Genomic DNA, 19,045 nt, shown 5'->3' on the forward strand with positions numbered 1-19,045 from the left:
TTCCCTGCTGTTCAGTCATTTTTGAGACTAAAACTAGCTCCTTATGTTTCTAAAATAATAATTTAGGTTCCACATCAGGAAAAACAGATTTTTCTCATCAGAAACACAATCCCTGCCCACATTGTCCACACAGCTGCACGTGGACATACTGTAACAGTTCCCTGAGGATTTGTGATGAAGTCTTTAGGCTCCATAAAGAGGTAATGAGGTGCCCAAGCAGTCAAACCCTCTCCACATCAGATCATGAATGTTGGTCTTAAGTCACTGCTCCAACACTGTATACATGTGCAAATATACATGTATGCATGCACAGAAAGTGTGAAATGCTATGCACACACACTTTTAGTTTAAGATTCTAATGAGCTGCATTAAAAAGTGCATTATTTTATTTGCTTCAATTCAGCCTTGCCTGTAGTAATTTTTCATATTTAAAAAGATCTGTCCATTCTTCTTTTCCATTACAAGCTGGAAAGTGAAATACATACATTTATGAAACAATGAAGAGAACATGGGTTGGGGGCTGTGGAAGTGAAGTAGGTATCTTGAACACGTTAAAATAAAAGAAGTGCTTGGCTGAACAACTGTTAAGTGTGAAGGAATGCAGCCCAAAACCCACAGCATATGCTGTTTGGGTTTTTTATTGTTTGGTTGTTTTTTCAAACCATATCACCTTCAAAGAATTCCTGGATTCTAGCCTGATGCTGAAAGATTAAGACATTAAAACAATATTTCCTAATATCCAATATCCTCTAAAAGAGTATTGTATCCTAATGACAGTGTAAGGAGAGTACTTACAGTCTTGCCTGATAGGAAAATAAATTTAATACAATCATATAAGACAAATATGACACCAAAATACTTATTTACAGCATATATATATTAACTTTCTTTTTATTCGTACATTTCCCTTCCTTTTAAAAATATCCAGATTAAAAACATCCAAGCCTGTTCAGAGAAGAAAACTTTCTCAAAGCAAATAAGAAATAAGAAAGGAAGCAGCTATAGTGCACCATCTGCTGCCAGTCCTCTTGTAAAATATGTTCCAGCCAATAGACAGTACATTTACAGTAACATGTTGACACTGTTCACTCTCATCTGCTTACATACTAAACAAATACCGTCTTGGCACACAGAGAGACATATGTTCAAAGAAGGAAGAGCCATTTGTCATACTGTCATCTGAATTTATGAAAGAGAGACACTACCTCAGCTGAATCTCTAGAACCCCTCTGTTTTTGAAGAAAACCCATCACCTACTGCCTCCCAGACAAACCTATCAACAAGCACTCCTGTTCTGGAGACCCATACTGTATTTTGGTGTGTACACATGCCTACAGTATCCTTGACTATAGCTTCATCAACCACTCACATCCTAGCCTATAAACTGGTATGTGACTCTCTCCTCCAGGGCCACCAGGATTCTATGGAAGCTCATCTGAATGACCAGTTTATTTTCTTCACCCTTCACAAATCTTGTTCCTAAAGTGTCTGGTCTGAAATCAGTAAGCTGAAGACACTTGAAATTTCCCAGGATCAGCACTTGGCCAAAACATTGCTGAAGGTCAGCAGCCAGATGCTAGCTTGCAAAGGAGAAGCCTTTGCCTAGATTTCTTCACCCTTGCAGAGAGCTCACATGGAAAGTTCTTACATAAAACAGCAGGTGCACTTTTTCCAAAGCAGACTGAAAATCATTTCAGTTTCAAGCTGGAAGTTTAGAAACCTATTCTGGCTAGGTTGTAGAGCACTTTAAATATACCAAGTGCTATGCAAAGTGCCAAGTATTGGAAAACTACTAATTCAACCAAGAACAGATGCTAGAAGCCAACTTTTCCAAGCTAAGCACAGGACTATGTTGGTATGGCCTGACATTTAGAATACTACATGTGCCCACAGACACATGGCTAGCCTCATACAGTGGTGCAATCAGTGTACATTAATACTTTCTGTACCCAGCTCAGAGACTTGCATAAACTGCATACCTTGAAAACAGGACTCCAGCCAACAGGATTAGCAACTGGATTCTAAGTAACTCCAAATACTTGTTATTTTATTAAATATGCCTGCTCTCAGCTGGTATCTCATCCTGAATATCAGCAAGCATTAAAACTGAGGAACATTTTGTTAGTGTTTGATTTCCTACTGAGAGTTCAAAATGTATTTTTAAATTTAAGGCAGGTTGGGGTTTTGTTGGGATTTTTTGTGGTTTTGTTTGTTTCTTTAAAAAAAAAAAAAAAGAAAACCAAACTAAAAATTGCATAGTTCTAGGTTTTCTCCACTCAGCAGAAAGAAACAATTTTTCTGGTACCTCCAAACCTTGGGACAGAATTAACACACTTGTGTTTTTTCCAAATAAGAAATGCATCCAAAGTAAAGTGGCAAAGCTTGATTGTCCCTTCAAATGGATGCAAACCAAAAGCAATTCCACTACAGAGAAAACAAAAAAAAAGTCCTGAAAAACTGAATCTCTCCACAGGGTTTGTAAATGTGATGTTTCACCCATGAACTCAAGTTGAAAGGTTCTGAGCATGCCAGCATGCCATGTCCAGAAACACACATTAGCTTATGCTTAACCTAAAATCTAAGAAGCTGAAGCCTATTGCAGCCTATTGAAGCTGAACACCCAGCACATCATAGCCTAAAGCCCACAGAAGAAGGAGTCAGTCTTCCACTGAAACAGAACTACAGAAACCAAGACTCTCACTATACCCCAAGTGGTTCAATCATCAGTAAATTTAAATTAACACGAAAACAAGAGTGATTGATGTCACTCTGCTTCCCACATTCCTCAGAACTCCAGTGTTTTACTATTTCCGTGTGACTGACAGCAGACAACTAGCATAGAGCTTAAGTTTCATGTAATAGAATTTGTTAGTACAAAGCAGCCTATTCAATTCTTGTTTTGTATTACAACAGTGATTTCTCTATATATGTAGTAGTTTACCACTCAGAGTGGCCTTTTTTCCTCAAGCTATGAAGTTGTCAGTTGGACAGTAATGCATCAACTTTACAACTAACCCAGAATCAGATTTTAACCAGGGTTAAAATGGCATTTTGAATGTAACATGCTTTTATTATTTCCATTCAGAAACTGAGTAAGAGAAAAGAACTGAACACTCAGAAGATTATTTTGAAATTGTATAATTAAAAATGTGTTATTAATTGCTTGCAGGATGGGTATTATCATACAAAGTAAAGACTCAGCTTAGAAAGACAAAGTAGGGTAAAACAAAGGAAGCTCAAATCTCTTCCGGATCTTTGACAGGGTTAGCAGAAATCAGTTTTGTTTGGCAGAGATCTATAAGAACTTGGACATTTAATTTTCCCCAATCACGGTAAAACTGTTCTTTAACCAAGAGGGAAATAGTTCAAAATACAATTCAACCTGACCTACAGAAGGGCAGGGGATATTGCAGCCAAGCTTAAATCAAAAATACCTATCCCACTTCAAAAACCTGCAGAAGAGCCTCCTCTTAATATCTAGGTCACCATAAATTGCTCCAGGCAGATTGTTTAAATCTCCATGACTAAATGAACGGCTATTAGCTCTTGGGCCCAAAGAAACTTGCAAGTCAGGACATGTATAAAGCTTCTTTGCTAATATTCAAATAGTCTGAACCAAATAACCCTCTAGGATAGGGCCTTAATGACTTTAACTTTTGCATTTCAACAACAAATCCAGCTCTGTGTGAGGTACCTAGGTTTTACAAACCAGCCAGACATAATACAACATCACCTAATATAAACTGAAAAGGCTGAAAAAAAGTTTGAAGCCTGGAGTTATGGCAACTATTGTATTTTTCAACTGTTATTTTTAAACTAGTTTTGTAATATGGCAGTAACACTATTCTTAGCAAGACTGGCCATAAAAAAACAGCCTTTACGAAATGAAACCACAGTATATCAGTAGTTATAAAACAGCTTTACAGCTCTGTACATCTGCACTGTAATGTTCAGTGCTATAGAAAGACCGTGGTCTTATGAAGCCCAGGCAGCAAGCTTCTTCATTTCATCTTCATCCTCTGCTCTCTTCCTCGTTGATGCTGCAAAGAGAGAGTAACAATACCCATCAACTAAATGTGACAGTCAGAACCATTTCATTTATTAGCATGAGGAGGGGCATAGTGCTTCTCAGCACTCAGATTAATTTACTGAGTAGCAAGCTAAACCTAGGTAATACAGTAATGAAGCTGATGAAGGATGCAACTACTTTGCTCCCACTGTTATCTCAAATGTAACCCTGAGGTTAACAATATGGGTCTGATGTAACTCAGAGCAATCCCAGGCAGAGCTACAGGTTGGGCAGAGAAGAGATTCAGAGCAGCCCTGCAGAGAAGGACTTGGGGGCGTTGGTCGATGAGAAACCGAACATGAACCGGCTTCAGTGTGCACTCGCAGCGCAGAAAGCCAACTGTATCCTGTGCTGCATCAAAAGAAGCGTGACCAGCAGATCAAAGGACGTGATCCTGCCCCTCTACTCTGCTCTTGTGAGACCTCACCTGGAGTACTGTGTGCAGTTCTGGTGTCCTCAACATAAAAAGTACATGGAACTGTTGGAACAAGTCCAGAGGAGGGCCACAAGGATGATCAAGCACCTCCCATATGAAGACAGGCTGAGAAAATTGGGGCTGTTCAGCCTGGAGAAGGCTGAGTGGAAAACTCATAGCAGCCTTCCAGTATCTGCAGGGGGCCTACAGGGATGCTGGAGAGAGTCTCTTCACTAGAGACTGCAGTGACAGGACAAGGGGTAACGGGTTAAAACTTAAACACGGGAAGTTTAGACTGGATATAAGGAAGAAGTTCTTTACTGTTAGGGTGGTGAGGTACTGGAATGGGTTGCCCAGGGTGGTTGTGAATTCTCCATCCCTGGTGGTCAAGGCCAGGCTGGGCAGAGCCTTGGTTGGCATGGTTTAGTGAGGTGTCCCTGCCCATGGCAGGGGGGTTGGACCTAGATGATCTTAAGGTCCTTTCCAACCCTAACTATTCTGTGATTCTATGATTCCTACTGAAAGGCTCCCACAGAAAACACATTTAATCTCTAAGAGTTGTCACATAAAGCAAGTGTCCCCAGGAATGCTGCTAATTCTCTCTCTGCCACTTGAGCAGGCACAAGTGACCAATCCCTGGCTGGCTGTACATCCTGCTATCTTTTCAAATAGCACTGAAGAGCTCTGCATGTGCAGGTTCAGCCTCACTGCATTTTAATGGGAGCTGCCATTTGTTAAAAGGAAGAAATTCCTGAACTGTCTTTGTTCAGTTAATCAGCCCATACTCTCCAAGTGCCACTGGCTCACTGTGCGACTAGGGAAGATCACTATGACTTGCTCCATCTCAGTTTCCTCAGCTCTGAAATCAGGAAGGTAACATGTATCTCTAATGAGAAATACTAACGGTTCTTTTTTTTCTATTGCTGTGTAACAGTAAGCATGGAGTTTCAGAAAAGGCAAGCTTGTTTTGCAATGCCTTAAACTATAGAATTGTAACCAGCTAATTTTGCCTGAAGCAGCCATACAGATAGAGAAGCAGCATATTAAAAGAAGCACATGGAGATGGCCTGGGTTTAATAAAAATGTCAACTTGCACAGCTAGATCTGGAAAAAGATGTATGAACAAGTCATAAATGCCCAGACTGCAACTTGCACTGCATTTTCCTAAATCTGTGGTTTTTTGGTTTGTTTTTTTTTTTTTTACTAGTTGTTTTGCAACTGACTTCAGTAGATGAGGCACAATCCCAATCTGAACATTTAAAACTGCTACTCGGGATTTAAGTGCTGTCTGCTAAAACACATGTAAGAGTCTCTTAGCTGAACTGGTCTATGTAACCTGTTCTGCAGCAGAAAGCACCATAAACAACCTGTGTAACATGTGTGCTGTCCTTACCATCAAACATTTATACTGTTTTACTAGCATCAATACACAGCACGCCTTTCAGCTGGTAGAGGACAACAGGGACATGGTGAAAGGTGTAGTAAAAGTCAACTGTCTCTGGCTTAATTCAAAAGGAAGAGGGCAGAACTACAGAAAAAGAAAGCTACTGCTTAATACCAGGAATAAGTCTGCTCTGTAGAAAGCAAGCAAAGGAATTACAATATTTTTTTAAATGTGTACTTCCTGCTGCTTCCTTAATTTCTCATTAAGATACCAGTGGTAAATATCAAACCACTACCCTACAAAGATGGATCTTTGTGATGCAAACATTTTCAATATAGGTCAGACTCCAATTTAAAAAGACTAAGGATTTAATTGTAAAAAAAAAAAAAAAAAAACAAAAAACCAAAAAACAAAAATGTATTCCCATTCCTTGGTAATCTCACTGTTTCAGGAGATGCATGGGTACCAAGGTCAAGTTCCCTGCATTTGTCTCCCCAAATCTACAGAGATTTTAGTGCTAAATGCTTTCATACAGGAAACCAGAATTCCATTCTGCTTTTCCTGATAAACAGATATAAAAATAGGAACAGGAATCTATAATACTTTAAAAGTTAAGCCAGAGTTAAGTATATCTTTGAAATTCTCTCTTCCTTCCTTCTCACATCACGGCTTAATCATGAGAAATGTAAAATGGCAAGCAGGCAGTTTACCAGGGTGAGAAGGCAGCGATGTGGACGGAACACTTGGCAACCTGACATCTCTCATTCCTTTGTTCAATTCTTCTTGCTCCAGTTCTTCTAATTCTGCCATCAACTCATCCTAAATTCAAGGAAAACATTATTTACAGTTTCACTGCCTTGACAGTGACCTCAGGCAAGGGCACATTTAATCACCATGAAACAAAGCACTACTGAAACAAAATAAAAGAACAAAACAAAAACAGTTTACACCTGAAAATAAATATGAAAAACCAGCATATCCCAAGTATGATTTTTACTAAACGTGGGTGGTAAGAGTAAACCTCAATTGAAAGTTGTAAGAAGGATAATGAAGTTAGAAACAGGACAAGGAATAAAATTAGAAAGAAAACTGATAGCAGTGTAATACTTATCAAAAAGGCAAACACAGGAAAAAGAGAAGTCCCACTGCCATCCTCAGGTTTGTTCCAAACTGGAGCCTGTAGTCTTTAATAGATTCTGATTTTAATGTGCAATTTCTTCCATTTTCAAAACAGTTTCCACTGGTTACACAGTAGGCTGACATTGAATATTATGCTTCAACCCTATCACACAAGTCCAGGATTATATATGATTTCAAAGGAGCACTAAAATCAGAACTGTCCTGGGTCCTGTTATTCACTTGTGAAGCATGTAACACACTTGGACTTTTAGCTGCAGGAGCTGATTTGGACAGATGATCTGATCCACTTGCATAATACTAAAAATAAAAAAGGCTATACACTTTTTTTTAAAAAAGCCTATTTGTTGGCTGGGCTTTCTCAAAGAAAGGAAGCTAACTATTACATATTTGCAGAGCAATGGAACTTTGCCACATTAATAAATTGTTTTAAAAGAAAAACTTGGCAAAAGTGGCTGTAGCAATGTGAGATCCAACAGGTCCTGAAATGGGCTTTGCCTACTCATTTATACCTAACGTATCACCAATGTGGAAGTTCAGATGTTAACCACATAGTCACTACAGGCCTTCTCAGACTTACTTCTTCATGTTTTTATATCTTAAGGCCAAAGAAAGGCTAGTTTGCCTACCTGACCTAGTTCACAATGCAAATACTGGGATACCATCTATAAATTTCAGCGTCGGGTCAATAGCTGATGATGTTCAATTGACAGCTGATCCCTCAAGGAAATGTGCAAGTTTGGGACCCCATATCTAACTTAGGCATTTAGCTGAAGAGCAAATGTGCCCGTACTTTAAGTGCCCCAGGCAGTGCTGTGAATACAAGCTTCTTTAAAAGTTAATGTCCAAGCTGCCATAAGGTCAATGGAAACAGGTAATTCTGAAGACCTCTACATGATCATCTAGCACCCTCCAATACCAAATTAGTCCTTACCAACCTCTACTGAACACAAAAAATTCAGAGGTAGTACCAGACAGAATAGGCTCTCTTTAAAAAAAGAAAACCATGATCATGACTCCTACAACTTTAATATAATGATGTAGTGGCTAGAATATTTGCTGTCAAAGTGAGACAAGTTATTCTCACCCTCAAGCATGAATTTAACTTATATTTCCCACAACTCAGGAACTGCTTTACAACTAGGCTGTGGAGTATCTCAATAGCTATAACAAATCTCCTCCCTCCTCTTATCCTCGGCCAAAAAGAGAGCAGGTGGAAGATACGTGAACTCTCAGGTTCCAGGTTTTGTTCATGGGAATGCATTTCACATCAGAAGCAGGCCTCCAAGAAAAGATTGCCTCTCCCAGTAAGCATCCTTACTCAGGCAGGACAGAGCTTTTTTGCATTCTTCATGACATATACTGTGTCAATCCAAAGAGAAAGAACCCTTAAGTTTCTGTGTCTGTCTGGAGCAGTAGAAATTACATGCTTCCATGATCTCCTTGCACCCATGGCACACATATGAAGAGGAAATCCAAGTGTTTTGTCAAAATGTCCTTAAAAAAAATAAAATTAAATGTCATCCTCCAACACAAATCACCTCATAACCCAGCAATTAAGTCACTGATTCCAGTGCTCTCAAGCTGAAGTGTGCTGGAGACCAAACTTGCCAGTTACTGGACAAGTGCTACAAGTATTAGGCCCCAGTACAAAAGCAGATGCTGATAAAATGATGCCCTGTGTGACAGTGGCTTAGTCTCCCAGAACAGGAAATGTGTCCATTAATTTAGACTATTGTCATGGTTTGAGCATGTTTTGAGGGTGTTTTTTGTTCAAGGTTTTTTCCAGCCAGGTGGAGGAGGGGAGTCCGGGAGGAAGGAGAGACAGGACACCTGACCCAGGCTAGGCAATGAGGTATTCCATACCATAGCACATGATGCCCAGGATGCATACTGGGAAAGAGAGGGAGCTGGGGAGGAAAATGGAGGAGGGAGCACGTGGTGCTCAGCCGGGCAGGGTGGAGTGAGTTATGGGTTGTTGGCTGGTGGGGTGTTGTATTCTTTTCACTTGCTGTTTGCTGTATCATTATTATTTGTAGTAGTAAATGGCAGTAGGGGTTTTGTGTTATGCCTTAGCAATTAAACCGTTCTTATCTCAATCCGTGGGGGCTACATTCTTTGGATTCTCCTTCCTAACTCTCCGGGAGTTGGGGGACTTGGTTTAAACCACGACAACTATTATCTCTTAGGAACTGCCAGGTCAAACTACAACATGCTTACTAAGTCTGTACTTCTACAGTTTAAGCAATGATGACAAGGAAAAGACACTGTATAGCTGCTTGGGATGGCAGTGTTTTTCAGTTGTTTGAAACCCAGTTTACACACGTCAAATCCCATTCCTTGTGCCAGTAACAATTAAACTGTTTCTTGAAAAGTCTGTTTACATTCAAAGTGGAAAAACAGGAAAGCAGATAATGGGAATAAAATACAAAGAATCATTACTGTTTTCAACAAATTATAACTGCTGAGAAAAACCTCCCTTTCCCCCAAGTCAACCTAATGGATCTACTTTGCAGAAAATCTGGAACACAGAGAAAGCACCTGCATCTTCAAGCACCAAAAATAATCTTTAAAAAATGGTCCAAATATTCAGAATTGAGAACAGTTCATGGCATACAAATATGCACTTAGTCAAATGGATGTCTATTTGGAGCACAAAAAATTATATGTTTCAGTGTCCACTTGTAGCAGTACAAATTACACGTTTTAGTGACCTCCTCCCACGGTGCAAATGAGAATAACAGCTATAGGAGTGCAGTTAAAGTTGCCTTTCTTAAAATTTATATACAAATAGAAATATTTTTAGAGTTTACATATTTTTATTATATAGTTATATATATTAATAGATATATATTTAAAAATACATATATACACACACACATATCTATCTATCTACAAAAAAGATGCATGTGAGAAGTAGGCAAACATCCTTGATGGGGTAAGCTAGAATCAAGGAATTCCACACCAACACCTTCTGAGAGACAAACCACCAGAACAATCCACTAGACAACAACGAAATAGCTATGGGATCATTTAACAGCTGAAACTCGCAAGCCTGAAGTACTAACCTCATCAAACTCATCACTGAAGGCAGTTCGGTTTGAGATAGCATCTGAAATTTCCTGGGCAACGTCTTGCTGTTCAGTGATATCTTGCATTAAATGATCAATTTTGTTCAAGTCCCTGGCAAGATAACATAGAAACATTTTTAAAAGATAGTTCGTCAATTCAGATACTACAAAAGAGACTTAGAAAACCTTGAACAGACTCTATTTTCTTTTTATACCATGGCTGCATATAAAAAGCAGAATTCGCAGGGAATAATTTTGCTCACCTACACCTTAATGTTTCCTGGCAAGCTTCTGTGTGTTTCAGCCAGTCAAATTTCTTCCACTTTGGGACTGTAAAAAAGGTCAAACTGCAGCAGTTTGTGTCTCTCTCCCTCTCTGAGCTTCTCAGTCAAGAGTCACATCCTCTGGGCAGATCCCATCTCTTTCCTAGTCAGCATCTCTACAGATGGATCTTTTTTGATGTTAAACTGAGGGGAACTTAACAGGACTATACTCCACTTTAAATCTTCCCCTTATTGTTAACTTCATTATTGTTTCAGTTCCTGTTTGCTTCTCCCAGAACAATCTTTCTCATTTAACTGTTTATTCAGGCAGGAAAACAGCTCATGAAACATGGGACATATAAAAATACTAAACAGACCAAAAAAAAAGTCCCTCTCCTTTATTCATGTCAATTAGTACTTTGAATCACACAGCCCAGCTTACAGACTTGAAGGAAAAATGTCCACTTAGTTTCTTCTACTATATTTTCTTCTGAAAAAGAAAGCAAAAAAAAGCAGGGACAGAGGCCAGTCTCCACTGCCAAGGCAGACTTAAGAAAAACATGGATCTTTAGTTAAGCGAGCTTTCTTCGAGACTAGCTGTTAAGACATTTTTTTCTGCCAAATATAACACCACTGCATCAACAGCATTCCTGACATTAAATGCCTGAGCCAAAACTTAAGTTAGAACAGTCTGATTTGATAAAATATTCTTCAGTGATGAAACAGCTTGAAAGTGGTTAGTAGAGCTCAACTTGAAAGCTATTAGCACTTACATATTTTCATGTACTTTTTTCATAGCTTGTGCAGCATAGCCCATATTCTTGAGCACTTCTGTGTTGGTGTGGGAATTCTCCAATGCCTCTCTCTGGAACTCAATGGTTGAAAGTGTCCCATCAATTTGACTCAACTGTTTCTCATATCTCTTTTTTCTCTTCAGTGCTTGTAAGGCAGCTGGAATGGGAATAGGCAAAGTGCATTGTGTATTTTTATAGCAAAATGCAAGGACAAGAAGTTCAGCACCAAGCCAACCTGCAGAATTTATAATTCTCACCCTCCTACCTTACTAGTAGGGAGACAAGCTTTGACCACACCAGATCAGCAGCCTGTTTATCACCAACATGCTGTTGCATGAACATGCTGGGAAGTCTCTTTTAGCTTAACTCCTTTGAACACCACAGGGAAGAGCATCTTCTTCCTCCACTGCGGGAGATCGTGAACTCCATCCTGTGCACATAGGCAAAGCAAGGAAGACAGGGAAGAAAAAATGTCAGAGTGAAGTCAGAAAGGAGGAAAAAGGGGAAAAAGAAAAGAAGAAGCTGCAAAACATATGCAAAAACTAAGGAAGACAGTGTAAGAAGATCTGTCATGATAACCACACCTCCATCAGTGCTGCTTTCTAAACTTTGCCTCAGCAGGAGGAATTGCCAGGTGCAATGGAAAGCCCAAACAGCTAACAAAGCAGGTTGTTAGATCAGATGAAGACTCATTTCTGTGGCTTTCAGCTGTACATATTTCTTTATAATCACTTACGAGCATGATCTTTAAACCTTAGAACTTGAAAACATATAAAACTTCGTAAAAACAGCCACTGACAAGTCCAGCTACTCCCTATTAACTTTGTAAATCACTGAGATTAGTCTTTTGCTAAGATTAGTCTTTTATATTTGCTAAATTATGAGCAGCGTACTTTGCCCAGAGTAAATCATTACCAGAATGAATGCATGTGACATGGAGAAGGAGAAAAGAACTTTCTCTTGGCCTCTGGGTGTGGAACATACATAATCTTGCCACAAGCATTTCCTGATCACTGTCCTTTCCAACCTACACATGTGCCAGGCAAGACAACAAACAAACAAAACCAAGAGACTGAGTTAACCCATAGCTTTTTCAATGCTGTTAATAGCCATGTCTTTTCCCTTTTCTCTTACATTCAACTTTTAAATCAGGTTCAGAGCCAACAAGCAACAACAGCACTGCAGCCCCCCACACAACCAATAGCAGCAATTACTGTCGCTTTCCTATTTGAGTAATTGCACACATGCAATAATATTGAAACTTGACACAACTTTGCAAATGAAGCTAGGATCCCTCCAAGAAGGGGCATAGATTTACAGTGTGCAACAACACACTAACAAAAATTTTAAAAAAATCTAGTGCTGTGTTGAGGTATACTTGAATCAACACGGTCAAGACTGCTCATTGTTAGCTGTGTGAAGACAAGCATTTATGCAGGCTAAGAGCAATCTGGCTTAAAGGAAGATGTCCCTGCCCATGGCAGGGGGGCTGAAACAAGATGACCTTTAAGATGACCTTCCAACCCGAACCCTTCTATGATTCTGGCACTAGCAGTAAAATGTTTCAGGATGGCAAACTGCAATCACAACAGACTAATAATCACAGTATTCAAACTCGAGATTTTCCCAGGTTTTGGGGAATGGTGCAAAGATCATGCACACCCTGAAAGCATGAATGCCAGGTGATGTCACGTAAACTGCAAATGCGAAAAACTGTAAAATTCTCATTGGCAATTCCAAAATACACCAGTTTAATTTAATCACAAATATTCTTTTTACATACTTATTTCCCTACTTATTTATGCTTATTATTGTTAGTATTAGGACACCAACCACTTCCTTCCTTAGCTTCAGTTGAATCAAAATTTGATCTTAGGATTCTTATGTTAGGAAGCCAGAGATTTCAGATAAATTTAATAGTCTGAAACTGTGCATAACACTGGCTGTGCCAAGGGGGTCTTCAAAGCCCTGTGCACTGAGGAACACTAGCTGGTGCAGAAAGACTCCCACTGGTGCAAGTAGCTACTACAGGGCAATATTTCCAGTTGTTTTTCAGAAATGGGACTCTGTAATGGTGCTGTTATTACTGACTGCTCAGAGAGAAAATGGATTTCCTCAGTTACATACAAAGAAGTTGTTTTCAAAATACTGAAGGTTCCTGTATTAACACTTAATTAAACCACACCCAAACCAAGAGACCATAGAAGCTGAACTCTGTGTGACTTCGCCTATTCGTAAACAGCTTTTCCTAATTACTGTAGTGCAACATATCACCTTTTTTAATTCTCTTTAGTTTTTCCAGTGACTTATAGAACAAAGCACTTCACAGGAAATCAATTTATATTCCTTCCTTACCAAGACATAATAAATTCCCAAACCACACTATGTGATTTCTCTCATTTATATTAAATGACTGCCCTTCATTGTGCAGTTTTCTTATAGTAGCTTCTATAGCTAAGAGAATTTCCTTCTTATTTGAAATGTATTTTTTCTGGTTTACAGACTATCATGAACATAAGTGCTTTTCTACTGCACATACAAGCAGGTCTAAGAATGGTACTGAAAAAGGGTGCAGCCCATTCCAGAGATTTCAAAGGGAGACAGCCCAGGGAGGAAGAGTCTAAACAAGGACAGAGTGAGGAAGCAAGTATCTAATACCAGAAAAAGGTGGAGGTCTTCTGGGGGTAAAAAAAGCATCTCATACATTCTGTTGTGCTCCAAAGAAGCTGATGCAACTCCTGCATTTCAAAATGAAATGGTCAGCACTTGGCTGGGCTTTAGCACATTTCCAGCAAGCAGGAATAGAACAGAAGCTCATAGAATAGAAACACTTCTTTTAATCTGAGGTTTCTAACATAAGGGGTGGAACATCAGTAGATTAATGTCAGTTTAAGTATGCATATTAAAGAACTATTATTATTAACATATAGAAGGACTCTTTTCCATTATCACTACTATGCTTCATTAAGAAAGCAGAAATGGCCAGTTGGGCAACAGTAATCCTGGATACATTTAATATCCAGATTTCTAAAGCAAAGAACAAAAGTAGTGACACAAAGATCTGTGGCACCCTCCTCATGGTTTCATGACAAACCAGAATGAAAAGAGATAGGTCAGTGATATCAACACCTTTACCTGTCAAGCCCACCACCAACAACCTTTAGTATACGAATTACAGATGATTTAATCTTTTGAAGTACGAACAAAAGCATTGTCTTTTAACCCTTAAAATTCCCAAAGGGGAACTGGTGAAGAAGAATGTTTCTTAAGGAAATATGACACCCATGTGAAAATACTCATTCTCAAATACAGTTCACAGACCTCAACTTAATTTCTGCAAGGATTACAGCTTCTGATCTCCCTTACACCACAGGCAACCAAAAGAAGTGCTGATGAGGCTATAAAAAAATTATACCACCCTAAGTAAACTCATTATCAGCATTCATAATCCTTAAAACCTCAAAGGTGAAGCCACATACAGTTACAACTGAGGGGCTAATTCAAGAACAATAATGAATTTGACTTGTTATAGCCACTCCAGTTCATGGCAAGACACCTGAAATGTGATCATGAAGATCAGAGAACAATAGTTGCAATTCACAGAACAAAGATGCATTAAGAGCTTCCCCATATCTCTCTGCCAGAAACCCTCAGCCCCAACCTGTCATACACCCTGCCACAGGCATGATGGCCCTGTCTGTGTTGAAGTGCAACTACTATACTGTTGTTTGCTTTCAACAGCCTTCTGGTTACAACTAACTCACTTGAAAGGAATGCTACATGGCCACATGAGCCCTGTTCATATGTACCACGCAACATATTTAGCTACATCTAATTGTAAAAGCCTACCTGTTACTCCAACTTTTTATATTAGTTTTGTCCCCAATGGTACTATGTGGCTTTTCATGGTTAAGATTTAATCCTATTCTGGATGGCTGCTTTTAACTTTATTCTTCTCAGTTAGCTATTTTTTTAGGTTCTGTGAAAGATTCCAGACTGAACCAACACCCAGTCACGTGTATGTTATTTTCACAGGCACAGGCACACTTCAGGAAATGCATTTCCTTTTAAAAAGAGTTCTCAAAAACTCAGCATCAATTTATGTCCTCTGAATTTTCCTGTATGATCTTCAAAATAATGAAGATGAAAGGCCAAATTGCACATGGAGTTGGCAGCTGTGAGCTGTTTGAAACTGAGATACCCAAAAAAGTACAGCAAGAGATACCCCAAAAAATCACGACTTTGGATATGGAATGAAGAAGAGATTAAAAGGCAGTGGTAACTGTGAAAACAAAATACTGCTTCTCATGACATAACCTCTGCAGAGGGAATTCCAACATACACACCTGTTTTGAAAACTCTTGAGTGGTCTGGCTACAGTAAGATATTAATGGGGAATACTGGAAATGTATCACAACAGGAACTGCAGAGCTACTCACTTTGTAAAGGAGAAGCCAAAATATTTACATGATGTTTCACATCTATTAGCATAGCTAACCTGTTACAGCTTTTAAATCAAGTTAAGCCTATTGATGTCATGTGAACCCATTCAAGAATCATCTGAACTAATGAAAAATTGCTGGTGCCTGAATCTGCTCTCTCCTATGACAGTATTACTGACTCAGACTCACACACCTAAAATCAAATGAGATCATGCTCATTTGGTGCCATTTTCTATACACAGATGCATTCGGTTCCAGTCTTGGACAGTCCTATTTTGGTTTCCATAGGCTTCTCCATAGATGCAATTAAGAAAAATCAACATTAAAAATTACCTGCAAGGTCCCTTTGAAAGATTCATTTTAACAAGGCAACATAGCTTAAAACTTTTATTCTCCCATTTTTGGGTATGTTTACATAATACCACAATATATGCTGGTTAGCACAGATTTCCTGTGAACCATATAGTACTGTATAGCAGCTAATACACTGTCACATATAAATCAACAGCAATCAAACTGCAAAGCAACTGACATATCAAATGAAGAGGTATTATTAGGGATTTAAGTTTATTCACTAGCCTGCTAAATTCAAGCACTTCAGCACATCAAGGTTAATGTGTCTTGTTACTCCTCTGACTGTACTTACACTATCCCATTTGGCTTTACAACCATTTTCGACATGAAAAAAAATCCCACTCTGCACTTTTTGCTCTACTCCTGTCTCTTTACTATTCTTAGCTGTCCAGTCCTGAGCAAACAATATAAAAGGGAGTTCTTTTTAACCATTATCAGCTCAGCAATCCAGTTTGCAGCATAACTCCACAAATAATCACACAGGCAAAGAACTAGGGGAATTGCATACTGAGCACAGCAGCAGACACAAAGATCTGGGAGAAAAGCTTCATATGTCAAACACTGCATGCCTGAAGCACAAGGCTAACTAACACCTGAAACCAGCATCAACCAGCCAAGTCAAAGGAGAAGCAGATACACCTTCTCCCAAGAACAAGAACTCATTTCTGCCTGAGCACCACCCTTTCATTCACAGGTACCCAAGCACTTGTCAGCTGCTGAGTCAGACAGGTAAATGGAACTTAACCTACCCTGGGTAAAAAAATAAACCAGCCACAAAACCCCACAACATTATACAGCTGCATCCAGCTTTCTGAAATACACCCTTCAGGGAGCTCTGACAAGGAAAGGCAGGGAACATTTCTTCTTCCTACAGCTATGGCAGCTTAAAGTCCAGGCTTGGAATGACATTCCACAGGAACGTGTCTGGATCTAAACAGGAACTGTTACAGTCACAGGAGCTGCCCTGTTCTCTTGCATCCATCCTGATTCCCAGGCATATGCACAATTAATCCGGTCCCAGGAGCTATATGGTCACTTTGTCCCAGAGCAAATTAGTTCTGAGCTGGATCACCTTCCTGAACTAGCTCACTGCATCCACACACAGGTGCCAGTACCTGAACAAAGGGATAAGAGAGACACTCCAGTTGCAGCCAAGGAAGTAGAAAGTGTGGGACTGAGACAGGCCTGACAGCTCCCGTGCTGCAGCGCAGCACGCTGTTATGCTGCTGAACTGGCCTTACTCCCTCTGACTGACTGTGCCTTCGTATCTGTCCCATTTTGACTCATGCTTTTAGATCCCTTCTAACTAAAAGTTAGTTTATCTGCCTTTTGCTAATAATTATTAAACGCTAAATTATTACAAGCATTTGGTTAGTCCATTAAAGGGCTAACCAAAACACCTTTAACACACAATTCTTCACAAGTTCTAAGTTACACCACAGTCATTTGTTAAATTATCAAACAACAGAAAGAACAGATGAAAGAGCTACTCTTATTATGCCAGAAATTGTTAATTCAAAGCCTTTTCCTTCTGTTTTGAAGTATGTAAAGAAAAATAAAACTCAGAGTAGACAACCAGGACTCCAGGTAACTTTGAAAAGTAATTTACTCGTTTCTCAGAGGTCTGTATATTCCCCAAGATACTGGCGACCATTATTCCCTTTCTAGAGATACCAACATCAGTATAAGCAGGATCCAAAGCTTATTATCCCTTAGTATCCTCTCCTCTGCAGATAACAGCAGCCCAGTAGTAACAAATACACTGAACTATCATTCATTTTTAGTGGTATCATGTACTTCCTATCTGATTTGAGACAAATCACTGAATCACTTTGTTCCTCAGTTGCCAACAAGTATACTTTCCAACTCTCAGTGTTTTCATCCATTAATATACTGAAGATCCTCATGTGCTTCAGCTCCTTTTACTACCTGCACAACCAATGCTCAAAACGCAAGCTGCAACCCCCTTCCCACCTTGAACAGAAGTACTTCACACAGCATGTATCCAGCTGATGCCTGCATCGACTGTGATGCTAAGCACAAATGAACGTATGACACAGGGAACCACAGACGGTAAACTAGTGAGGAATAAAGCACCCCTTATGATCCCACCACAGTAAATCCAGGAGGCCTTGAACACCAAGAGATGCCCAAGACTAAAAGCCATCGTCGTGCCCCACCGTACACGCATCATGGCGATGCTTGCTTCAAGCCCACAGCTGAACCACCAAACGCGTTGAGTACCTGGAGAGCACAACCAGCAATGGCCCCCGCGAGACCCCCTCTTAACAGAGAGCACAACCTAGAAGAGTCTGACCCTTGGTATTTAAAGTCTCGCAAGTCCCCCGGCGGCGGGCGGAGACCAGCGGGCCCGGCTGACCCCAGCTACCGGGACTCACCTCGCTTGTTCTTGGTGCCGTGCTGCCGGGCCAGCGCCAGCTCCCGCTCGATCCTCGTCTCCAGGTATACCTGCTTCTTGCTGAGCATCTCCTCGGTCTCCCGCAGCCGCGCCAGCGCCTCCTGGGGCGAGGGCCCCCGGCGGCCCTTGGAGGCGGACGAGCCGCCCCCCTTGAAGAACTTGGAAATCTTGCTCATGGCGGCAGCCCCTGCTCGGCACCCACCGAAGAAGGCTCTGGCCAGACCGGCCCGCAGCAGCCTCTCCGCCCGCCCGTGACGGCACTTCCTGGACCCGCTGGCGGTGGCACTGCACCTGGCGGCGGGGCGGGCCCGGCCCGGCCCCACCCTCAAGCTGCCCGCCCAGGGTCGGTTCCACGGAGACCGGATTGCTGCCGGTGGCGTGCGCCAGTCGTGCCCCCTGTCCGCGCCGGGGCGAGGGGCGGGAGGAGGTAGAGAGCTCTGCAGGGCTGCCCGCAGAGGAGCCCTGCGGGGAGAGGGGAGCGCCCCAGGCGGGGCCGGGGTGCCCGCGCTCAGCTTGTGCTCCCCCCATCATCTCTCATTGCTGTGCCGCAGGAAAGAGCACTCTGAGGGGATTGCCGGGGCAACGCGCCCCGAGCCCGGAAGGGCTGGTGACACGGGCGGCGTGACTCCAGGGACACAGGAGCACTGTCCAGCGACAGGAGCGCAGAAAGCCGTGCTCCCCTCGCTTTTCCCTACGG

The 19,045-nt window shown here is 40.9% G+C and overlaps 1 protein-coding gene across 1 annotated transcript; it reads right to left on the reverse strand.

Annotated features, from left to right (window-relative positions):
* Window positions 1-612: 612 nt before the first annotated feature.
* CHMP4C (charged multivesicular body protein 4C) lies at window positions 613-18,673 on the reverse strand. The gene is made up of 5 exons (XM_005150831.3): window positions 18,329-18,673; window positions 11,113-11,290; window positions 10,074-10,188; window positions 6,579-6,687; window positions 613-4,040 (listed from the first exon to the last, which is right to left on the reverse strand). The coding sequence occupies exons 1-5, from the start codon at window positions 18,522-18,524 to the stop codon at window positions 3,976-3,978; spliced, it is 663 nt and encodes a 220-aa protein (XP_005150888.2). The 5' UTR covers window positions 18,525-18,673; the 3' UTR covers window positions 613-3,975.
* Between the last annotated feature and the right edge of the window lie 372 nt (window positions 18,674-19,045).

Source organism: Melopsittacus undulatus, chromosome 1, assembly GCF_012275295.1.
Source record: "Melopsittacus undulatus isolate bMelUnd1 chromosome 1, bMelUnd1.mat.Z, whole genome shotgun sequence".
NCBI lineage: Eukaryota > Metazoa > Chordata > Aves > Psittaciformes > Psittaculidae > Melopsittacus > Melopsittacus undulatus.